Genomic DNA, 19,168 nt, shown 5'->3' on the forward strand with positions numbered 1-19,168 from the left:
TGGATGTCCTTAAAATAAACTATTATCTGAATTTACATGTTAAACACGTGCTCAATTTCCATGCTGTTTTGTTTATTTTTCGTCAATTGTTGACAAACAGGTGACAATCGTTAAACTTCGGCTTCAAAACACGAACTTTAATTACCTGCCATATTTTCACAACAACACTGACCGATTGAAAAAAAAATTGACGATTATACTAAAATTTACACGAAAAATATGATAAATTCGAGCACAGAAGACTAAGTTTATCATGTTTGTATGCATTGGTTTAAGAATTGGAAGAACATTATTTTTCACCGGTTACTCGTTTCTTATGACTTTAACATTTTCCACTGAAACTACTGGGCCAAGTTCATTTATATAGAGATAATTGTAAGCAGCAAGACTGTTTAGTAAAGTAAGATGTACAAACACATCACCATCACCAAAACACAATTTTGTCATGAATCCATCTGCTTCCTTTGTTTAATATTCACATAGACCAAGGTGAGCGACACAGGCTCTTTAGACTCTAAAATTTGGAATTTGAGAAATTTTAAGAAAAAAATTGAAAACAAACTACTAACCCCCTTTTTTTCAATTAGTCCAAAACCTGACATTTCTTTATACATAATATACAAGAAGTGCAAGGAGGTAAATCCAAACATACCCAGCATTGTATGTTAAATGTTTTAGAATTACCTCCCTTACACTGCTTTTAAATTCTTAATTGTTCATTAACCAGAAATACCTAGTTTTTACCCTTTTTTACTCTAATTCCGAAACCTTTTGAGCCATAACCCCCAAAGTCAATACTAACCATCCCTTCATGGTAAGGGAACTTGTAGTTTAATTTCAGAGAGATTCATACACTTGAACATAAGTAATTGTTTGAGAACTACAAAAATGATTATTTTGGGCCCCCTTTTTGGCCCTTATTCCTCAACTATTAGGACAATAACCCCTCAAATCAATCCGAACCTGCCATCATAGAATATATATATCATATAAAATGTCACAACATAAAACAATTGTTATTGTTATTTGTTCTTTCAAAGTTTCTAGCTCTGCTATGCTAGAAAGCCAGCAAAAATAGTTTAATAATTTATTAATTCACCATATTAAATGGAGAATGGAAACTATATGTAAAACTCCAGGAAGTTTTACACTCCTACCTAGGAGTCTACTCCCGTATTCGGAAGAAGAAGAAGATATGCAATAATGTTTGTAACAAAAATCTCTATAAAAGAATGATAACAAAACAGATTTGAAGATTTACGGTGCGGGTGCGGGTTCGGGTTCGGGTTACCGCTTTTCCGACCACCTATGAAGCCAAGTTTTAGCTAATCCGGAAACATATAAAGGGAGTTAAATGTTTCTGAGACCTTGCTGATTGAGACTTACATCATTTATTTTACGTTTTGGCAAAAGAAAATATTAATGGCAACTCATATGGTTCTACGAATAGTTCGTAATGGGTGTCGAAATCTTCCCAGGTATACTATACACATGCACCAAGGCCAAATCGAATTATCTGCACATCGGTTCTAGCTGCAAGTCCGTAGCTTACAGTATATTATGTCCTTGCAACTACGGTGGTTTCGCTACGATTCCACTGACAAAGTTTAACTGATAATCATGGTCATCATAGTTTACGGAACTCAGGAAACCTCATCTGTCCCACTAATCAAACCCCTAGACTACGGTGGCACCTGTATTAATACACCTTATCGCTAATCCCAGCTGACCTGGCCGCTTGAACTTTTGACGTCAACAACAATCAGTTTTTAATTGTGGCGTCAGATATTTTGTTTTATGATGTCAAAATTTTACAGGAACCTGTGTGATATCCAGTAATGGCGGATACATAGCGATAAGAATAAGGTGTATTAGCTCTTTGTCTCAGCTTTGGTCTAGCGTGTCGTGAATCATTATAAACTGACAAAAAAACAGATATCCAAACAGATTTAAGCATCCACCGAAGAAGAGAAGGCAAATTCTGTTTCTGTTACTCTGTTTCTCTAACTGTCGTCTCTGAATAAAATTTTATGCAACTTTACGCAATACACCTTTATATTACTATTCCTGCTTGCACTGAGAATCGGTTCCTCTTGAACTTTTGATGTCACACAACAATCACTTTACTAGGTATGGAACCATAGTTTTTTTACTATTTGTGGACTTATGGTCATAAAGACTTGTGAGGTGCAGTTTCACAACTATCACTTTCCCATTATGGTGTAAGATATTTTTTAAAATGACATTAAAATTGTATGGGAACTTGTGTACATGTGATGTCCATTAACGGCGGACAAATAGCAATAAGGTGTATGTTTATAACCACAAAACACAGATTAAGTTTGAATTTTGGTGGCTCCACTTTAACTGTTTTAAAGTTATGCCCCTGTACTAATGGAAAAATCGCTAATTTTTTGGAAACTGTTCTTTAACTTTAGTTTGTCTCAACTGAATGCTATGAATCTAACACACAATGCATATTACCACATAATACAGATCAAGTTTGGAAATTGATGGTGTTATTTTAATTTTTTTTAAGAGTTATGCCCCTGTAAAAACAAATAAAATTGCTGAATATTTTGTTTCTGTTTTTTAACACAAGTTAGCTCTAACCAGAAGTTATAAAACTTGTAAACAATTCTAATTACAACAACTTTGAATTTAAGGGTGTCATTTTTATTGTTGTAGAGTTATGTCCCTTTTTTTTCAAATGTAAAAATGGAATTTTTTTTCTTCTAAAGAAACTATGTTATTTGTTTGTATAAGATTGCTTTAAAAATGTTTGCATTTAAATTGGTATATTTAACCAAAAACCACATTATTAATTATTTTGACATCAACAATGATCAAAAGAGTTTTTCTTGAATTTTCAGTTTAATTTCAGAATATTGATCTCATTTTTTATATAGAACTACAAGTATTTATTTTATTGAAAAAAAGGCTTTTAGCATGTTGATATACCAGTATAGACAAAAATTCTCCCAATGAACATATTTATGTTACACATATTAATTATGAAACAAACAAATTAGTATTCCTGATAATCAACACTTTCCTTGTGTACATTAACGTCTACATGTACATTGTACACAAGGAAAGTTACCACCTCTCCTCACATACTACATGCATCTATTTTTAGAAGAAAGTAAGTATTTTTCAAATGTACCTTGAAGTTATAAATTGAAAAATGCAATAAATTGTAAACTTTAAGTTTAGAATATTTGAAATTCGAACTATAATGAAAGTATGTTAGGTAACAGGGAGCTAGGTAATTAATCTTGTTTGACATACGTGTTTTGATTTTTTAATTTTCTTCAGATCTGGAAGAAGGTCATTTTGCAGTAAACCTATAAATAGTAATGGTACTGGGGATGTCGCAAATGTACCTCTTTCTCAACCAATTCCTGGATTACCTCCTCCTAGATTTACTTCCGCAGAGGCCAGTAAGAATGAGACACAAGTAACAGTTTTAGATAATGGTTTGACAGTGGCTACAGAGAATGTTTTTGGACAGTTTTGCACAGTAGGAGGTAAATTTTGGTTTACAATATATATATATATTTGTACAAACTATTACAAAATATTCAACTATAAAAATTAATAAAGGTAGTTCTACCAAATTTACACAGGAAAAAGAAGGCAATCAAATAAATCTTAAATCTGCAGTGTGTTTGAACTATTTTCTTGAATAAGACAATTCCTTAAAAATAATGGATCATTTAAAAAACATGCATTAATTGGTATAGTTATAATGAATTCAAGGAGATGGTGAGTATACATTTTTTGGACATCACTGATTCAGCAACCTGACAACACAAATAGTAAAAGAACCTCTAGATTTTCTACATGTTCTACAATATAACTTTGCTGCTTTATCTTAATTTAATCATTGTGAAGTGAAACAAAAAAACATAAAGACAATTGTCATTTGAGTATGGAGTTTTAGGAATAAGGTTGTTTTGGAGTATGATTTATCTCTGGATCAAGTAAACTGTCTGATTTTAAAAGTATTTGTAAATATCAGTATAAATTCACTATTCATTGCATTGTTCTTTAATTTATATTCTTTTTATTTCAGTGTTGATTAACTCTGGGTCACGTTATGAAGTAGCTTACCCATCTGGTATATCACATTTCTTAGAAAAAATAGCTTTTGGAGTGAGTTTAATTCACTATGTTTCTTCTGCTATTTATAAAATTGAGAATGGAAATGGGGAATGTGTCAAAGAGACAACAACCCGACCAAATAAAAAACAACAGCAGAAGGTCACCAACAGGTCTTCAATGTAGCGAGAAATTCCCGCACCCGGAGGCGTCCTTCAGCTGGCCCATAAACAAATATATACTAGTTCAGTGATAATGAACGCCATACTAATTTCCAAATTGTACACAAGAAACTAATATAAAAATAATACAAGACTAACAAAGGCCAGAGGCTCCTGACTTGGGACAGGCGCAAAAATGCGGCGGGGTTAAACATGTTTGTGAGATCTCAACCCTCCCCCTATACCTCTAACCAATGTAGAAAAATAAACGCATAACAATACGCACATTAAAATTCAGTTCAAGAGAAGTCCGAGTCTGATGTCAGAAGATGTTACCAAAGAAAATAAACAAAATGACAATAATACATAAATAACAACAGACTACTAGCAGTTAACTGACATGCCAGCTCCAGACTTTAATTAAACTGACTGAAAGATTATGATTTCATCATATGAACATCAGGCACAATCCTTCCTGTTAGGGGTTTAGTATCATACCATCATAACATATATGAGAAGAACATAACCCGTGTCATGCCAACAACTGTTTTTAGAATAAATGTCTTTAGTTCCGACGCAAAGACCTTATCAGTGACTCAATATTAACGCCAAAATATGCAATCTTTAATGACTTGACAACAGTATCGTAATTATATCCCTTCTTAATCAGTCTATTTAAAGGTTTTGTAAGTTTCTGAGGTGAATACTGACACCTTTGTGCTTTATAAAGAATATTTCCATAAAAAATTGGATGTGAAATACCTGAACGTATAAAAAGTCTGCATGTTGAGCTATATTTACGAATGATGTCTTTATACCGATGATAAAATTTAGTAAAAGTTTTGACTAGTTTGTGATATCGAAAACCCTGGTGTAATAATTTTTCAGTAATACATAAATTTCTCTCGTTAAAATCTAAAACATTGTTACAAACACGAGCGAATCGTACAAGTTGAGATATATAAACACAGTAAGATGGTGACAAGGGAACGTCACCATCTAAAAACGGATAATTAACGATAGGAAATGAAAAATCATCCCTTTTATCATAAATTTTAGTATTCAGCTTTCCGTTAGTGATATAGATATCAAGATCGAGGAAAGTTCTCTTTTAGTAAATAACTTCCTTTTTATTTGGTCTCTAATGTCGTGATGAAGAGATGGTTCATTGGGAAATATGCCACTGAAACAGCAACCCAAAGACATAAAAATAACCAAATAACTTGACTGCAACACACAATATTCAAAAATATATTGTTCAGAGATATCTGAACAGGATTGAAAAAATATTTCAATAATGAAATGGAGGGTGGGTCATGTCTCAAAAGGTAAAACCTGTGAAAGGACATATCATTGCTCTTTTAAGAATACTTTGAATTCAATTAATATTTGATGGATACTAATTTTTCTAGATTTTGTGGGTACAGGACAGGAGAACCACAAATTCAAATGTTCAACGAATTAAATTTTTTCTCATGTAATGGATGCAGACTGTCAAAACCACGAAATATCCACAAAAATGTAAATTTTCTTTAAAACCTTGAAAATTGGTACCTACGAAAATAAATGAATCTACAGTATATATATATTTTAATGATGATAATCTGTATTCAAGATATTTATCCGTTTGTTATTTAAGTAACCCCCTAGGATAAACCCTTAGTCATCAATTATCTCAAAGTAAGATTTTCTTGATAGGAAAGTCAGCATTTTGAATTGATGACCATGTGTCAAATTTCAAAGAGATGAAGCAAATGATGACAGAAAATGTAAACACAAGTTGAATTATTTGATCTCTAGGTCATGTGAAGATCTTAATGATAAAGAATACAGTCTTATTGTAATACACCTTCATACTAATATCTTAATGAAATAATTCAGTGTCAAAAGTTGAAAAGGTTATGGCTCAGAACAAGAAAATCAGCAGCAGAACAAGTAGGAAAAAAGACATTATTTTTCAGAGAGACATTACAAATATATTTACAGCAGAACTATATATAAAAAAAAAAAAATAATCGTACAGTTGTATAAAAATACAGATGACAGTACTGTATTTCATAATGATAAAATGATAGTTTGAATAACCAGCTTTTTAATTTCTGCTTTGAAAAATAACAATGTATATTAATGATAATTACATTTTCATCTTAGTCAACAACACAGTATACTGATAAAGACAAGATTTTACAGGAATTGGAAAAACATGGTGGAATTTGTGATTGTCAATCATCAAGGTTGGAAAAAAAGAAATTAATCACATATATTGTAATATGATTATTCAGTACACAATTTGGCATGTTATATATGAGTAACAGTCAGAAAATATAGATTCCATCACTGCAACAAGTGTTTTATGATATTTTCCACTCAAGACAGTTAAATTTTGATTTTTAAAGAGAGCGTCTTGTTGAGTTTTTTTAATAATTAAAATTTAATTGTTGAGAGTGGAGAAATGTTTTAATGCCTGAGTAATAGATATGTTTTCAATAATGATATTATCCTTCCCTTTCAAAGATTTGCAGAAAGTTGTGTTCTTTATACATTGTTATACTTGATGTCATCAGAATTGTAGCTTTTTGTTCTTGAAATCACAATAGGAAAGTCAGAAAAAATCAAGAAAATTTAACGTCATAATTATATTTTGACCATCATTTGCTGAGAACAGATATTTCACTAGTGAAGAGAAATATTTTTTTCATAACACTCAAGAAACGTAAAAAAATAGCACAAAAATTAGAGAACATATTTTTAACATTTTATCTATTTTTCTCCAATATTTGAAACAAAAATTGTTTGTTTTTTTCATTAAAGTCCTTCAAAATCCATCTTATTCTGAATAATTTAAAATCTTTCAAGAACTATAATAATATTCCATTTGTATACTGACTACCAAAATTTGAAGAAAGATGAATATTTAAAAAAAAAACCAGTATGGTATTGGTTATCATGATAATAGGCATCAATGGCCATGCATCTAAGAATCAAACAGATTTTCTTTTCATATTTCGGGTAATAATAAAGCTGTTTTCTGTTTACACAAAATGATAATAGTTTGAATAAAAAAAAATATCAGTAATATTGGAAGTAGAATATTTACTTATGCTTAAAAATATTTTTTTCAAAAATTTGTTACAGCCTTTGGGGTACATGTATTAAAAAAAAAGAGGTTTATTGATATCTTATATATTACATGTATTATTATGAATTGTTTTGTTTTGATGTTAGGTTTATATATTTACTGTAAAATTGTAAATTGCTTTTCCTTAACAACACTAAAGATTGATCATGCAATTACTGCTGGTTTTGATAATGGAGGAGGAAAGGCCTCATATGAGCAAGAGTCATTATACACTCAAGAAGAGTCCGACTCTGTATTGAAAGAAGTAGAATAATAATAAATACTCTATTTCTTCAATAGAAAGGAAGCAAATATTTATATCTTGCAAATAACAGTGGTCTGTACATCTTTTCTAAATATCAAATATAGAGTTTGTTTAAATAATATTTTATAAATGATCTTTCAGGGACACATTGATTTATGCCATGTCAGCAGAAACAAGAGGATTACAAGCAGTAGTAAATATCTTGTCTGAAGTTATTAACCGACCCATAATAACAGCTGAAGAGGTTGGTAGAAAAAGTTGAAGGTGACTTTAGCTTTGCATTCTTTCCATCAATCTGTCTACCTGTCCATCCATTAGTTGGCAAATCAGTTTTCCACACAATTTTCATCATGCTTGAAGATGTTGAGTTGTTAATTGGTATATAGTTTTATTATGACAAGTCACAGATTAGGTTTGAACTTGTTCTAGTCTGAAGACTTTGTGTAGAGGTATGGTCCTTGGATTTAGAAATTCACTCAAATAATCAGTTTCCTCATTTTTTGTCATGCATGGTGATATTGAAAGGAGAGTTGGTGTATAGTTTTACCATGGCAAAAAAAAGATCAAGTTCGTATTTTGTTCACTAAATGAGGCTCACCGGTTTAAGATTTTTAGAAAAAAAAACCACTTTTATTTTACATTACAAATTTAATTAATTACCTTTAGAAGTTGTTAGTTTATCATATGGTACAAAAATCATTCTGAAAAAACAATTTGTGTTGACCCCAGGTGACTTTTAAAATATAGTAGATATCATTGAAAAAGCTCTTAATTATCTCCCTTTGGTGCAAAAATGCCATTTTCAGCATTAAAATTGAAATATCTTTTTTAACTCATTAGTGACCTATATTTTTTATTGTTGTTTTTGAATAAGCTTTACATAAACTAAATAATTGTAAAAGGAGTAGGTCCGGTAAGGACCGATTTTGGACTCAAATTTCAGGTTCATCTGACAAAAGATGTTGACCACTTTTTAAACACTTAAGGTGGTACCTAACACTACAGGGAGATAACTCTGTAAAATCAACTGAACGTTTTAATTACGTTGCGTTGTTAAGGGAATATTAAGCTTCTCAATGATCAAAATAAGTGTTTGACAAACTGCTATATAACCAGTGTATTTTTTCTGAAAAAACTATTATTTTGGATGAACACGAATGAGGCCATTTTTGTTTTACATGGAAACAGTCTAGAATTTAAACAAAAATGCTAGAATTGTGAAGATTTCAGTAATTTAGCATGACTTAATGGTGCTAGTACTCGATATATGTACATCGTATTGTTAAAAACATCCCATATTAATGTAGCAGAATTATTCTACTGTCCAATAAATAACTAAAAGTATACATTTTAACAATTTTGTAAAACTGCCATATTTTGGGGCCAAAAAGGGGTCTTACTGGACCTACTCCTTTAAGCGATTTCTGTAATTTAGTTCTTTTTTATTTCGATAGTACCGCTATTTCTCCTATCAGTTCAAAAGAAAAAAACGGACATTGACAAAAATGTATGCTTTTTAAAGGCAGATTGTGAGTGTAAATGAACGGTGACCCCATTTTTTTTATTTCAAAACTATTAAGGAGAAGATAAAGTTCATTTGTAGAAAAATATAGCTAAATCCTATATTAAATGAAAAAAATCGTTTAGAGCCCCCTTAAAGATGAGTTTTCCACACTTATTTTAAGTCCTGCTTGAAGATATTAATTTGATATTTCTAATAAAGTTTACAACATGGCAAGTCATAGCTCAAGATAGCATTTTGCTTCTGTACAATGGACTATGTATAACCATGAAATACTCTCAGAATGCTTGTTTGACTTAAATAAATGCTTATATGTAATCAAAATATTTATCTCCTAATTGAATTGCTGTCAAGTGGTTTAGAATTGTATTGAAGTTATGGTTTGTTTTTGATGTCATCCATATCATGTCAATAGCGTAATTATATGATAAGTTTAATATTTCCTTTCATACGAAACATATGAATAAGATGGATGTGTATTGCAAACACCCACAAAAAACAAATAATATGATATTGTCTATACATGTATAACGTTAATGGTACAATTCCTCTCTATGCTCAGATAAAAATATCAATTGTGGTAAAGTTTTACAAAATAAATCAATAATCTTGATCAATTATGACACTTACAATAAGTCTTTAAATAAAAGTTTTAAGCAAAATTATTTATATCACCAATAAAATGTATTCTAAAACTAGCACATGTAGTAATAATGATTACTGCTATTATTGAAGATAACAAAATCAGACTCAATGGTTGAATAACTGTGCACCTTCCAATATTTGTCAATTTCATGTTTCGTCAAACAGGGTTTGAAACTTAGTTGGAAATTCAAACACCCTGCATTGTTTAAATAAATGCTGGTTATCAAGAAAGGAGGATAATTTTTTTGTTTTGCTCATGTGAGCTTCTATTGAGTTTAATTGTTTATTTATGACGGTTAAAGAAATGCAAGTCTTTTAATATATTTTTAGTTAGAAGATGCTAAGATGGCAGTAGGGTTCCATATTCAAGGTATGGAGTTAGATCCCAACCCAGAACCCATTCTAATGGAATTGATCCATCAGGTAATATACACACGTACATGAATTTAGAAATTCATACTTGTGATCATTTATAATAGAAATTGTCCACACAGAGATCATTTCGATTGAAAAATTCACCAAGTGGACATTGAAATGGAGAGTTCAAACATAAAATAACATGACCTAGAGATATAAAATCCCAAAACAATTTATGTTTTGGAAAATATTAAAAACTTAACCTTGATTTTATTTTTGCCTTAAAATGTTGCCTGAAATTAACAAAGATGGGATAGAGGTTTGAGAACTTCCCCATAGGTAATATTTGAAGTGAGATGAATTGATAAAACTTAGAGAAAATAGATATATGACAACAATTGGTTATCTCAACTGTGCAAAAAGATTTTACAAAAATTTCAAACTTGAAAGGGGAAGTCCATAAAAACAAAACTAACAAATTCAAGTTTATTCAAGCAAAGAAACTATTGGAATAAACTGTCATATTCCTGACTTGATATAGGATGTTTTCCAAAGAAAAGGTTGGGTGAAACCTGGTTAAACTGGGTTTTATTACTACCTAAATCTCCCACTTGTAACTGAGTGAACCATATCAAGTCAAACTCAAGTGTTTGTTAATTTCATCATGTTCTACAGGACAAACAAAATCAATCAATCCATCAACAGTCTCTTTACATATCTGTAAAATCTCATAAAAAATTCCTAGAAATGCATGCCTAGCTAACTATCATATGGTATTGGTCCATTCAAAACCATTCTCCTACAAATTATTCATATTTCTAACTAGTTTTACATTACACATTACATGTTATATTTATATATTCAGGCAGCCTACAGGGGTAATACATTAGGATTACCACACAGATGTCCACCAGAAAACATTGAAAAAGTTGAAAAAAATATTTTATACACATACATGAAGAATTACCATACACCAGAAAGGATGGTATTGGCTGGTGTTGGGATGGATCATGAACAAATGGTGGAATTAGCTAAAGAACATTTTGTGAAAAATTACAAACCAATATGGTTAGAACAAGAGAACTTAGTAGATACAAAAATGTCTGTGGATAATTCATTGGCACAGTACACTGGTGGAAAAGTGTTGGTGAGTAGTCGGTTGGGAGGCAGAGAATATTAGAACCATAATTAATTACCAGTATATCTTTCATGAAAAAGATTTTATTACTTGTCTGTGTATACAGAAGATGATTTATTGTTATCACATTTTCCACATAATTCATAAACTATAATTAATAAATTTTCTCTTTTGGTGTAAATTTAAAACCAGTAGTAACTTCAATTTCACAAAGTCATTGCATTTATTGACTAAAATATAAACTTGCACTGTTAGTATTACAAATGATCAAATTTGGAAAAAATGGAACTTGTGTAAATAAGAAAGATAGATCTGTAATTGTGGGTTGGGCAACAGATTACACAACCAACTGATTTATAATTGATTATACATGTACCAACAAGTTTGAAATTCAGATCAAAGTATGTTGTACCATTAAATGACAACTAAAAAATTGGGGAATTACAAATGTGCACATATAAACATTTCAGGTGGAGAAAGATTTGTCAAATGTCAGTTTAGGACCAACACCAATGCCAGAACTAGCACACATCGTAATTGGTCTGGAAAGTTGTTCACACAAAGATGATGACTTCATCAGTTTTTGTGTACTTAATATGATGATGGGCGGTGGTGGATCATTCTCAGCTGGGGGTCCTGGAAAGGGAATGTATACAAGATTATATCTTAATGTATTAAACAGGTAAGTAACAAATGTCTGGTAAGAACTCGTAATATAAATATATTGGTAGAAGATGGCATTTACCATGTTTACTCAGATCTTACAATACCAGTGAATAAAACAAACAGATGCCCCTGATTAAAAGACAACCCATGGTTTTATAGTCAGAATAACCTATGGTGTAAAGCTACTGTCCCATTTGTCAGTTTGAGAATGAGGATTGATGGCTGTTTTGCATCTAGTGACAAATTAAATGTGTATTCAGGACAAGAGCATGTAAATGTGATAAGAATATCAACCCTGTTTTGTACTAGATTGACTATGTAAGACTAAATCACAACTTGGTACAGTGTGCTTTTTATTAAAGGTGCATATATAGGGGTGAAAAATAGGAACCATATTTTAATTTTCACAGATTTCATATAATGCATATTGCCAAATTTTATACCAAATATTATTAGTTACACATTGTGCTAGTGACCTGCTATGATATACATGGCCAATAAATCTCATATGGGGTGATGGCACTCATAGGCATACTGTGAAACAAAATTTTACCGACTGTCTTAATGTGATATTCAGACTAGTGGCCTATTAAAGTCTTCAATATTAAGAACCAACTTCCATTGCTCCATACAAAAAAACAATACTTACAATAACAATTTGTTAGCCTTCATGTGTTCTACATTTTTCTCTCAATGACAACTCTGGTTTTATTTTCGCAGATTCCATTGGATACATAATGCCACATGTTATAACCATGCCTACGATGACAGTGGATTATTTTGTATTCATGCAAGTTCACATCCTGACCAGGTAAGAATGATTCAGAGAGTTGTATGTCAATGCTATTATCAAGTTAGATTGAGTTGAAGGGTTTTGATGGAAGTTTAAAGGAAACAATAAGAACTGTTTAGGACGACAAACAATATTTAGGGCCACTACGTGACTTCTGCATATTCTTTTCCTCTTGATCATCTGTTTCAAAAACAACAGCTGTACAGAATTACCTCAAACTGATACATTTTTGACAACAATGCAGCTCCTTGACTATAATTATTGCATCATGCCTTTTTCTTTAATACTTAAAGGTGGCTGGGGTTTTCTTCCTCCATCTTGTATTTTAAAGTTTACAGATAACATTGGTCTAGATCTTAAATGAAATGTGCCAATTTTGAGAGTAATATGTAATTTATAAGTAAGACTTTTTCATTTTGATATAGAAAAGTATGTTTTATCATATTTTCAGCTGTGTTTTCTGAAGAATTTTTTTTTTTTTTCAACTTAACCACATAAGGTGAGATAACTCAGCAGGGGAGATAATTTAGATAAATTAATTTTTATAAAAAATGTGTTGTGAATTTACTTATTTCAATATGTAGCAAGAAAACAAGTCCGGTGACCCCATTTTTTTTTCTAATCTGGAAACATGTTATAAGAGCTATCTTCTCACATTTTATCACAAACAAAAAAATGGGGTTTCCATGCATAAAGTTATACAAAATCTGACATGATAAAAACTATATTTTGACAAATTATTATAATTGTATGGATTTTGATAAGACCCCTGCCCCAAATCCACCTTAAGTAATAGGTCAACTGTGTAATTAGAATTATTATAGGGAGCATTTGTCAGTCTTTCATAAACCAGACTTCAACCTCATTTTCAAGATTGTTTTTAACAGTACTAAGTTATTTTGGTCTGTTAACTATTTCCTGTGTAAAACTATTTAAAAAAAAGATTAACAGTGCATCTGATAGGGTTTATATAACTAACACCCTATATTTTTATGCCCCACTTACATTATGTTTTCTGGTCTGTGCGTCCGTCTGTCTGTTCATTCGTTCGTCTGTCCTGCTTCAGGTTAAAGTTTTTGGTCAAGGTAGTATTTGATGAAGTTGAAGTCCAATCAACCTCAAACTTAGTACACATGTTCCCTACAATACAATCTTTCTAATTGTAAGTTAAATTTTTGACCCAATTTCACAGTCCACTTAACATAGAAAATGATAGTGCAAGTTTCAGGTATAAGTTTTTGGTTAAAGTTATTGGTCAAGGTAGTTTTTGATGAAGCTGAAGTCCAATCAACTTGAAACTTATTACACATCTTCCCTATGATATGATAATTCTAATTCAATGCCAAATTTAGATTTTTATCCCAATTTCACTGTCCACTTAACATAGAAATTGATCGTGAGAAGGGGGCAACAGTGTACTGTGGACACATTCTTGTTACAATTTTAAAAGTGTTAATCATTGGCAATCATACCACATCTTCTTATTTTTATGTTTAAAATATTGCTATGGTAATCTTATTGATGTATTTTTCAGTTATCTGATCTGGTTGAAGTTATTGTCAGAGAATTACTAAATACCACATCATTTGTAGATAAGGTAAGTGCTAACAATGCATTCATCACAACCATACAGAGATAAGACACATATAAAATTATCAACATCAAGACAAAAGAGGACACTGAATAAACTGAAAACACAGAAATATAAGGCCTGCTAGCAGGAATTTACTGCCATTATCTGTGTGAAGTATATGTATAAAGGTTTTATAACATCCATTGTGATTTGTCATGTATCCCTAACTTTGACATGTTTGACCCATGACTTATTAAAGTTATGAATACTTTTCCACCAAATATGAATTATGATTTATGCAAAATTATGAATCTAACAAGTGGTTGTTTATCAAAGTAAAAGAATTTCCATGACCAATGAGATGAACCAACACAGGTACAGCTTTATGCAAATCATTTAAAAAAAAAGTGGCTTGCTCTTATTTTAAAGTTACCTCACTTTTATTCATATTGTTCTGATTTACCCTTTTTTCACACTTTGTCTTTAAACTGTTCTATATTTCTATAAAACAGACATCAATTTGAATTAAAACGTGCAACATTGAAAATTGTCAAGTAAAATCCTGCAGTCAGTAAGATTCCATGGGAGATAATCTGATACCTAAGAGTTTACTTTTTTCACATGAAATAATGATTTTACTCCTATCTTCCTTTACCTGGACTTGATTATAAGTGATTGTCTCATCTAACTACATTTTATGCAAATTACTGACACAGTTGCCATTTGTTAAACAAATCAAACTGTTGAACTGGTCAGAAATTTTAACAACCTGCTGAAGAGAAACATAGTAAAGATATCAAAGAGATATTCAACAATGAGCCAAAACCATACCACAAAGTTAGCTATAAAGGCCCTAAACGACATGTAATTGAAACAAGAAAACTAATGAATTGATTTATGTACAAAACAATGAATAAAAAGCTAATATGATAAATAGCAGCCAGCAACAACCACCAAATTACAGGCTCCTAACTTGGGAAATACAGAATGTGGCATGCCTCCCCTAACATGGGATAAAGGTACAATTTCACAACAAACTATACCAAACAAAAATTAATTAACAAATATGAGACACAACAATAAACAACAACCAGTTGATTGCTACACTGTTTTACCAGTTGATCAGTTGGCAAGATGAATTCAAACTGCAATCATTGTAAAATATTATGGTAATTAAGGAATGACTGTAATATTTTTTCTGTCTATGAAGAAATAACATAAACAATGTGGTGCACACTGAATAACCCTCGTAGCTTGTTATTTTAGAATGTGCACCACATCTTTTCCAAATCAGAGTAAATCATGAAAAAACATTAATGACATCACGGTCACAAGACAAAATTATGTCTATGAGCTTATAAACAAAACACAGTCAGTCAATCAGAAGACGTGTTACATCAAAAATTTAATTATTTGGTATTGTGAAAAGCCAATGCCTATAGCCTAAGCACAGCCATGGTCACATATATTAGGAATATTCTGAGTACATGACATTATGAAAGTTTGCTAGGGCCCCGCCTAAGGCGGGTCGCCCTATAGTGATCAGTCTGTCTGTCCGTCCGCCTGTCCGTCCGTAACACTTTAACTTTGTGTCCGCTCTATATCTTGAGAAACGTTATGGTTTCAAGTTTATACTTGACATCCATTTTAACCACCACCAGAGGGCGTGTCATGATGTATGTACAACTTCCTAGGTCAAAGGTCAAGGTAAAAAAAACTTTGTTTTCAGTTGACAACCCAGTGTCCTGTGGTGAAAATCGTGTCCGCTCTATATCTTGAGAACCTTTATGATTTCAAATATTATACTTGACATCCATTTTAACCAACACCAGAGGGTGTGTCATGATGTATGTACAACTTCCTAGGTCAAAGGTCTGTCTGTCTGTTGGTCTGTCCATCGCTAACAAATTTGATCCACACTATATTTTGAGAGGACAGCTGTTACTTTATACCTGACAAACATTTTCAACTTAACATATATATTAACCAACACCAGAGAATGTGTCATAATGTATGCATCCTAGGTCAAAGGTCAGTCCTTCGGTCTGTCCATCCGTTCGTTGTTCTTGACAAATTGTGTCTGCTCTACCTCTCGAGAACCGTTAATATTTCATACTTTATACTTGACCGTCTGTCTGTTGGTTTGTACATGACACCAGAGTGTGTGTCAAAGGTCCGTCCGTCGGTCTGTCCATCCGTTTGTTGTTCTTATCAGATTATCCATACAACTTATTTACCCCACGTTATTGACAGCGAGACCCACAGAGATGGCTCCCATCTCAATGATATCTAGTTCATTACATAAATACAGGTTCACAATATAATTTATTTACATTTGATCAAACCTATGTTTTTTTTCTATGAGCAGATAGAACTACAGAGAGCCAAGACACAACTACAGTCTATGTTATTAATGAATTTGGAATCTCGACCTGTTATATTTGAAGATGTTGGACGACAAGTATTATCTAGTGGACACAGAAAGCAGCCAGAATATTTCTATGATTTAATAGGTAATATTATAGCTATTTAAATTATATCATGTATATAAACTGTATTTGAATTGTATAATTGAAAAATAGAAACAACATTTTTTTTGTATGAATATTCATAACAAATTGTTAACAACTTTCACAAATATATCATCCCTCTTTTTTAGCTCACCTGGCCTGAAGGGCCAAGTGAGCTTTTCTCATCACTTTGCGTCCGTCGTCGTCCTTCAATTTTTACATTTTGAACTTATTCTAGAGAACCACTGAATGGAATGAAACCAAACATAGCATGAATGTTCCTTATGAGGTGCTGACCAAGTGTTGTTACTTTGTAGCCGATCCATCATCCAAATGGCTGCCAGCGGGGGACTTAGTTTAACATGGGACCCTATGGGAAATGCATACAAATGACTTCTTTTAGAGAACCACTGAATGGAATGAAACCAAACATAGCATGAATGTACCTTTTGAGATGCTGACCAAGTGTTGTAACTTAGTAGCCGATCCATCATCCAAGATGGCCGCAGCGGGGGACTTAGTTTAACATGGAACCCTATGGGAAATGCATACAAATGACTTCTTTTAGAGAACCACTGAATGGAATGAAACCAAACATAGCATGAATGTACCTTCTTTCAGAGAACCACTGAATGGAATAATACCAAACATAGCATGAATGTTCCTTATGAGGTGCTGACCAAGTGTTGTTTCTTTGTAGCCGATCCATCATCCAAGATGGCTGCCAGCGGGGGACTTAGTTTAACATAGGACCCAATGGAAAATACATATAATTTTCTTCTTTTAGAAAACCACTGAATTGAATGAAACCAAACATGTTTGTTCCTTTCCTTTTGATGTGCTGGCAAAGTGTTGTTACTTTGTAGCCAAATTTTATCTTTTTTCATATGATTTCAAAAACCCAAGTAAAGTCAGGTGAGCGATACAGGCTCTTGAGAACCTCTAGTTTAATGTCATTATGAGAATAACATAAGGGAATATCAGTGGGTTAATCCACCATAACTTGACAGATTTCAAGCAAGGTTATACAGATTTTTCTTGATGACAGAAAATTATATGCAACTAAATTTTGGGTTTTTTAATTCCAAACCATGTACTAAGCCATTTCTGTTTATATCGATCTGATGTGGTATGATTGAAAACTCTCCACAAGAGACTGAATAACATGAAAATTAACAACTATAGGTCAATTCAGCCTTCAATACAAAGCACAAACACATAGTCTGTTCTAAAAGACTGTGAAATGACAAAAATAATACAATAAAATATAAAAAGCGTAATTTATTTACAAAATAATGAACGAAAAACAAATATGTAACTCAGTAGAAAATGAAAACCACTGAATAATAGACTCGAGACTTGGGTCTTTTATGCGAAATATCATATAAATATTAAGGCAGAAGCTTAAAGATAGAAAAATCTTTAAATGAGTAACACTACACTGCTGCTCGATATCCTCCAGGTCTTACTGGAAGAAGAGAACAGCAAGCAATCAATCAATAAACATCATGTCTACACTGGAAACATTCATTCTTATATTTATTTTTTAGGTAAAGTTACACCACAAGATATACAGAGAGTAGCTGAGAGGATGTTAACAAGTAAACTTTCGTTGTCCGCTCTTGGATCATTAGCTAATTTACCAGACTATGAAAACATTCAAAATACATTGCTGGGCAAGAATGGAAAACGTTCTAGATTTTCATTTCTAGGACTGTAGTTATGTGTCAATCAAAATAAATTCAGTATTTGTGTATTTTTTGTTGATACTATTACTCTTTTTAGCTCACCTGGCCCGAAGGGCCAAGTGAGCTTTTCTCATCACTTGGCGTCCATCGTCCATCGTCGTTAACTTTTTACATTTTGAACTTCTTCTAGAGAACCACTGAATGGAATGAAACCAAACATGGCATGAATGTTCCTTATGAGGTGCTGACCAAGTGTTGTTACTTTGTAGCCAATCCATCATCCAAGATGGCCGCCAGCATGGGACTTAGTTTAACATAGGACCCTATGGGAAAAGCATACAAATGATTTCTTTTAGAGAACCACTAAATAGAATGAAACCAAACATATCATGAATGTTCCTGATGAGGTGCTGACCAAGTCTTGCTACTTTGTAGCCAATCCATCATCCAAGATGGCCACCAGCAGGTGACTTACTTTAACATGGGTCCCTATGGGTAACACATACAAATTTCTTCTCTTAAAGTATAAAAAAGAAGATGTGGTATGATTGCCAATGAGATAACTATCCACAAAAGACCAAAATGACACAAACATTAACAACTATAGGTCACCGTATGGCCATCAACA

At 32.1% G+C, this 19,168-nt stretch overlaps 1 protein-coding gene across 1 annotated transcript; it reads left to right on the forward strand.

The window, feature by feature from the left end:
• Positions 1–1,320: 1,320 nt before the first annotated feature.
• On the forward strand, positions 1,321–18,608 carry LOC134707273 (mitochondrial-processing peptidase subunit alpha-like). The gene is made up of 12 exons (XM_063566900.1): positions 1,321–1,478; positions 3,319–3,530; positions 4,079–4,158; positions 6,417–6,499; positions 7,790–7,892; positions 10,146–10,238; positions 11,038–11,319; positions 11,781–11,992; positions 12,697–12,787; positions 14,304–14,366; positions 16,711–16,855; positions 18,403–18,608. Exons 1-12 carry the CDS (start codon positions 1,423–1,425, stop codon positions 18,570–18,572), a joined length of 1,590 nt encoding a protein of 529 aa, XP_063422970.1. The 5' UTR covers positions 1,321–1,422; the 3' UTR covers positions 18,573–18,608.
• The last annotated feature ends 560 nt before the right edge of the window (positions 18,609–19,168 follow it).

The sequence above is a fragment of the Mytilus trossulus genome, chromosome 2 (genome assembly GCF_036588685.1).
Source record: "Mytilus trossulus isolate FHL-02 chromosome 2, PNRI_Mtr1.1.1.hap1, whole genome shotgun sequence".
NCBI classification, from domain to species: Eukaryota; Metazoa; Mollusca; class Bivalvia; order Mytilida; family Mytilidae; genus Mytilus; species Mytilus trossulus.